Source organism: Cyprinodon variegatus, unplaced genomic scaffold (genome assembly GCF_000732505.1).
Source record: "Cyprinodon variegatus isolate N-32 unplaced genomic scaffold, C_variegatus-1.0 Scaffold568, whole genome shotgun sequence".
Classification (NCBI taxonomy): Eukaryota; Metazoa; Chordata; class Actinopteri; order Cyprinodontiformes; family Cyprinodontidae; genus Cyprinodon; species Cyprinodon variegatus.
In genome coordinates this window covers 214,002-220,621 of record NW_015151021.1, presented here as the reverse complement: position 1 = coordinate 220,621, position 6,620 = coordinate 214,002, and the positions used below count along the sequence as shown (strand labels likewise).

Genomic DNA, 6,620 nt, shown 5'->3' with positions numbered 1-6,620 from the left:
TTTTCACAAATTACCGTGATGGGCTGTCCCACTGTGAGGCAATGTGGTTAAGAAATCCTTAAAAAGAGATTTAAAAGAACTTGTCACATATCCTTAAATGGTTTATTGTCTATTTGGAGACAAAAAAGCTGCAGAGTTTTTTCCTTACTGGCCTTATAATGCATACCATAGAGGGTTAAAGGCCAAATATATCAAGTGTTTGTTGACTCACCCCCCTCCAGCCAAGAGGAGTGAAACTGTAAAAATGCAAACTCATGCTTTGGCTTTTTTTTTGCTCTGCTTTCTCTTTTGGACAACATTCGTTAAATCTGCTTAGATGCATGCTCTGCGATTTATCTGCAAAAAGCGATGACTCTTAAAGGGAGGCTACATCAAAGGCTAAACTGTTTTGAGAGTAGGCGGTCTGATTCCTTTCTCAGTGTTTGCACCTTTTGTCTAAAGAAGCTGGCAACTACCTTTTACAAACCGATCTTTCTCTATCTTTTTTTTTAAAAACTTTTGTACAGAAAAATAGATCCATCAAAAAGTAAAGTAACTCTTCAAGAGAAGCCATGAGAGACATAAACGCTGTCTCCATTACTTTCTAAGTAAACATGCTGAAAGATTGTTAGATTTTTTAGTCATTCCCCTTCTTCCCCCGTCTGCTTCCTCCAATTCCTCGGTGAGAAAAATGGTTAAAGTTAAGGCAACCTTTTTCCTGAACAATCCTGAAAACAGGCGGACCCTCTCCAAGGCACTCCTCTTACTCATCAGCTTTCGACGGCAGGCCTCTCCAGCGTGGCGCCAGTCTTAGCCGTCGAAATCTTTGCGAAAGCCTCCTTGAACTACGGCATCACAGGAATCCACAGTGAGCGCGGCACGTTTAAAAATAAAAAAAAGAATCCACCCGGATGCCGCGGCGTTCCCCGTTTAGAGGGAACTGAAGTTAAGAGAAGAGAAAAGGTACCCAAGCTGCTTTAGGGCAGCAGGGAATGTCCACTGTCCCTGGTGTCTCCACTGAATGCGGTCAGAGGGGGCTTTAGCGTCAAGCACCGGTTATTTCAGCGCATCTTCCTTTCTGTGACCAGATTCCACCCTTTCCCGGCTGCATACAGACCTGCCGGCTGCTGTGTTCGCACACTCAGCTGCTGCGGGCTAACGCGAAGGTGCAAAGACTGACAGAAAAAAAAAAACAATGAATGTCTCCGAACGACTGCTGCTTAGCAACGTCGTTAAGTTTTGTTATTTTTTTTTCACCCCCAAGTTCAGTCCTCTGTCTTCTGATTGGCTCCCTACTCTGAGGCTAAGCCCGTCCCCTCTCCCTCGTTTTTAGACCGAGGGGCCGCCAATCAAGGTGACTGACGTGGTGAGTGGAGGTTGGGGGGACTAAATGAAGGGGTCAGTTGAGGCTCTTCTCCGGAGAGGTCAATGGCAACACTGCGACACCCTCACGCCTGCCTCAGTTACAGTGGAGCCTCCTCCTCCATGGGCTCCTCCTCTGTCCTGTTGCGAAAGGAAAAACAACTCTGGTTAAATCAGCAGCTACGCTTATATGCGGATGATCTCATCTTCCTCATTAACCTTATATACAGGCAAAGATCTAAAAATGTTTCCCATAACCTTCTGATACAGCTTCATCTGCCTGATTTGGACAAGAAAACGGCGGTTAAGTCATCAGCTACTCTTATATGCAGATGATCTACTGTTCTTTATATACCATGTAAGATGTTTTACTGATGACAATAATCCGTCACATTTTAGCTTAGAATTAATGAAGAACAAACGATCATCTGCATATAGGCGTAACTGATGACATAACCACGGGCAGAGGAAGCTTTAGTTGTCCTAAAGTTTATATTTACACGCATATATACATATATATAATACATATATCACTGGTTAAGTCATCACTTACGCCTATATACGGATGATCTCATACTCTTCTTTAATTCTATACACAGGCAAACATTTTTCCCCGTAACAAACGTATTTTTTTAGGAGAATTATATCTTCTACTGCTGTACTTGGACAAGAAAGCACTGGTTAAATCATTTGCCACGCCTATATGCAGATGATGACATGTTCTTTATGTGCCACAACAAAACATTTTAGCACAACAATCAACAGTCATATATATTATTTTTTTATTTTCATTTTTTTTTTTAGGAGAATTACAGCCTCTTCTTCAATGCTTGGACAAGATAAGACCCAAAAACCAATAAATGCTAATGTTAACCTTATCAGCTTACAATTAATTCTAGAATTTCTTTAGATAAAGACGCAATGTTTTACTTTTTTAAATCTTATAGCCTAGTTAACGTTGTCAGACAGGTTTTCCAGAAATTATTTCCTTGATTTTTACAATCTGGCACTAGTCACATATGGCTGATGTTTTAATCCATCATTAAAATGTCCTATTTTCTTTTTATAGGAAATATTAAGAGTGCAAACAACTGCAAGAAATTGTATCTTTTTAAATCAAAAACTATTTTGCCTTTGGATAAATTTCAGTAAATTTTATTTAAAGAGTGTATTTCAACCCCCTTTTTTGAGTATAAGATAACATTATATTAATAAAACATGACATTTGAAAGCTTTTGCACAATCATTGCAGAGGAGGATGTCTGCATTAAAGGTTTGGCTGAAAAAACCCTTAATCAAATGCTACTGATTAAATACCAACAGGACGAATATAATCATGCAATCATGTAATTTCAAAGCAAAAATTAAACATAATTGCAGGGTTTTATTTTTCTGTAACATTTTCTATAGAGTTCTTAAGTGATCTGGGCTACTTTACCTTTGCTCCATCGCGTTGCTGTTTGCAACGGACAGAGATGCCATGGCGCTGACGGCCTCAGCCTCCTCCGAGTCACCTCGCTTGGCCTCCAGTAGAGAAAGGCCCAGCCTCGATGAGTAGCGATGCACTGAGCGCCAGTATTTACCTTTAAAAGGGAAAGAGAGACGGATTAAGAAAAACAAAAAAGATTATTGATTACATCTATGATTTAAATATGCAGTCAGAAATATGGAAACATCACATTTGCAAAAGACAGAGTGGATGGATGGATAATTAAAGGGATAGGATTTGAAGACACAAATGTTTTTCCACAATCTCTGACCTGAACCTTGTAAATCCTAACAAAAAATGTCATATCTTTTGTTTGTAACTCTATAGAGTGTGGGAACTGTGTATCTCAGCAGCAGAGAACCGTCTGAGTCCTCCCTGTTATTCATTCAGGGAACATCTGTGTGTTAATGCAGCTCAGGGCAAACTCACTATGAGTCTCTATAACTTTCTCCAGAGAGCACACAGCGTTGGGGTTGGGCCTCTGCTCCAGGACGGCCTTTGGAAGGGGATCCAGCTGCATGCGACAAAAACACACAGAGAATGTAAACATGAGCTGGTAGCGTGCTTCATCCAGCCGTACAGTTCCCAACAGGGTCACACTGGAAATGAAAAGCAAACTCCCAGCAGTTATTTCTGAAATGTTTGTGATTTCCTTTCAATCCATCAAGACAGACAGGTTTTAAAAACTAAATCTGGGTCAGAGTGAATGTCTCACCTCTTGGCCGAGCAGGGCGGCTACGCAGGCCTCCGAGGCGTCGCAGATAGCGGTGAGGTCGTGTCCTCCCTCCAACGCCAGCACGACCCGGCCTCCAGCGAGGGTCATCAACTGCCTGGTCAGATGCCCAAAACCTGAGTGCACAACCAGCTAGTTAAATTCCTCACTCATAAATTATGATTCCTTTAACATTTTGTTCTATTTTCACCCCATAAATTCTTTTTAGACGCCTGATTGGACTTAGTTTTATTTCAACTGCAGCTGTGAGTAATCGCTCAGTAGGTCGTGTTGATAGTCCAGCTGGTGTGTGAGATAAAAAACAAAAAAAGACTCCTCAGATAATCTTTTTTGCTCACATTTGGAAGTCAGGGTGTAGCCGCCCAGCGGTGGGGGGTGTCCCTCCACGGCGTCGAAGCCAGAGGAGACAAGCACGATGTCCGGAGCGAATTCGTCAGCTATTGGCATCACCACTGACCTGCGAGCAGGGAGGGAAGGTTATCTGTTTTAACAGCTCCTTCTTTAGCATGAATCAGATCAACAATCGAAACAGAAAGCAGTTCAGGATTATCAATGGCAGTAAAGGAAGAAGTATTTTATTTTGGCAGGGAGGTACCTCTTTGATAGAGCTTATGTTAAACTAAATACATTTTGTTATGGTAAATACTGGAATATAATTTAATGATAGAGCCCACCTAATTATAATGCAATACAAATCCATTCATTAGCTTTTGTTTAAACGTTACCTGAAGGCAGCCAGGTACTCTGCGTCTCCCATGGGGGGGTCCAGGCCACCAGTAAAGGCCACGTTCACGTTAAACCCCACCCCAGGACCACTGCCGACCTAAACAGAGAAGAAAGCAGAAACATTTATAACTACAGTTATTCTAATGTCAGCTGAAGGCTGATGATGTGTCTGTGCAGAGTGTGCCATTGGAGTGGATGATTGTCTTGCCACAAAGCCCAGAGAAAAAGGACTATTTTTTAGTTTTCAAGTAAAGGCCACCAATTCTTATTCAGTAGGATCTGGCTTTAAACAGAGGTTTATGATAGCATTTATTCTGAATCAGATATCAGGACCTTTGGAAAGGAAATACGGTAGGCCCTCAGCATTACAGATCCAACAGAATCATAAAGGCCAAGGGAGCAGCTCAAGTTAAATACTAAGTAGAGTTTAGCGAACTTCATAACCAGATTGAAAGGATGGGGAAGACTGCACTGCAAAAAATGTAATCTAATGCAGTTTTTATTAAAATGTGTGCATTTCTTCTTGAATTAAGCAAGTAAGTGAGATACTGCAAATGAAATGAGACAATTTACATTTAGAATAAGAAAGAACAACTGCTTAAATCAAATTATATTACTTCAAGGGTAAAACTATTCATTTCATTGGCAGACTGTTTTATTCAGCTACTCAAATTAAGGAGAAAAAACTTATTTTAAGACATTTCGACACATTTTAGATTGTTTTTGCAGTGTACAGATCTGGTCAATTTTAGATGAGTGGCTGTTTTCTTGGCATGTAAAAATTTGCCCAAATCGGCCCGGATCAAATGCAGTGTTTTCCTGTTTTTCCCATTTAGGACAAAGGAAGAGAAAAATTGATCTACGATAAAAAAAAAAAAAATAAATAAATAAATAAAAAAGAAGAAAAACATCAAATACATTTTAAGTTTTTTTTTTTTTGTTTCAATGCAACACAGCAATAAAAGTCAATACATATTTGTGCTTCAACAACTTATGGCCATTATCCATGGTTTAAGTTTAGCTGGTTATGTCAGGTTTGAACTTTTAGCACTACTTCAGCAGAAAACTGAAAATGGGTCGACACACAGCCTTTTAGTGGAATACAGATTTTTAGAAGGGTCTTCAACCTATGGCTCTGTAGCTACAGGTGGCTCCTTATGAACTCCACAATGGCTCTTCATCAATTCGGCTAAAATAATGAAGAGAAAGCTAGTATTTTTAACAATAGATATACTAGGAAATGCATGTTTTAGCCAGTGGCAGATGGCCAATAGAGGGCGCTACGTTCCCTACCCACCCAATGACACTGATTAAGATATAAAAAATATATATATATTTTGTTTTTATAAATTAATTTTAAATGAACATTTAAAATATTTCAAAATCTATTAATATGTATTTTTTAGATGCGCAAGATACATATTTAATCTTTAATGACTAGTACTGATTGGTGACGTATTTCCGTCCTAGGGAGCAAAACTTTTGCTTATTGACTCTCGTTAAAAGTTGTACATATGCAGTACCTCCTCTGCAATACAGGATAGGAGAGCTCGGGTGCAGCTCTGGTTCTCCCCGAGCTGACAGGAAGAGTATTTGCTCACTACCTCCCGCCACAGAGCAGACGTGTTGCAGGTGATTCACAGGTCAAGTGGCGGGAAGATTTATGTACAAAAGGTAAACCTGTACATGAAATTATGTTTTGTTTTATAATGTGTTTTTATAATTTTTTTTTTTGTTGGCATTCATATAAATATACTGGTGTGATAACTTAGTATGTGATTTAATGGTTTTTGGTATACGTCCATTTTGAATTTATAGCCCCCCTGGAGAAAACTCCACCAGCTGCCACTAGTTTTAGCATTTACTTCACTGACTAATTGCACCGAATTTCCCCCCAAAATTAACTCTAATTAGAACAAAAATATTTTTATAAACCTTATTTTGCTAAGTGAGATAACATAACTTTCTAGCAGCCAGTTTTGAGTATTTGTTACACATTTTCTTTGAAAACGGATTTTATAAACAGGTCATGACCCTGGAAACTTTTCCCAGGAAGTGCCACACCATGTGATGAAGATTTTTTTTCTTCAATTCACACAATAAATTAACTGTAAATGAAAAAAAAAACCCACATATTTTTGTTATTTTTTTAAGTAGGAAAAAAATGTTTTTTTTACATAACTGTGTAGTAGATATTTGTCAAATAAAGGTTTTCTTTAAAGTTATGTAATGTTTGACGCTCTAAATGTGTTTAATCAGCAGGTCTAGAGTCAAATCACAAAATCACAATATATATATATATATATATATATATATATATATATATATATT

The 6,620-nt window shown here is 38.8% G+C and overlaps 1 protein-coding gene across 8 annotated transcripts in view; it reads right to left on the bottom strand.

Moving 5' to 3' along the window:
• Positions 1 to 264: 264 nt before the first annotated feature.
• The window catches only part of hdac4 (histone deacetylase 4), an 82,186-nt gene continuing 75,830 nt past the window's right edge, over positions 265 to 6,620 (bottom strand). For all 8 annotated transcript variants that reach the window (XM_015391998.1, XM_015391994.1, XM_015391995.1 and 5 more), the window contains 6 exons: positions 4,289 to 4,386; positions 3,902 to 4,020; positions 3,546 to 3,679; positions 3,260 to 3,344; positions 2,780 to 2,924; positions 265 to 1,482 (listed from right to left, as the gene is read on the bottom strand). In XM_015391998.1, coding sequence (XP_015247484.1) covers positions 1,443 to 1,482; positions 2,780 to 2,924; positions 3,260 to 3,344; positions 3,546 to 3,679; positions 3,902 to 4,020; positions 4,289 to 4,386 — 621 coding nt within the window. In that variant the 3' untranslated portion in view covers positions 265 to 1,442. The remainder of the gene's footprint in view (positions 1,483 to 2,779; positions 2,925 to 3,259; positions 3,345 to 3,545; positions 3,680 to 3,901; positions 4,021 to 4,288; positions 4,387 to 6,620) is intronic.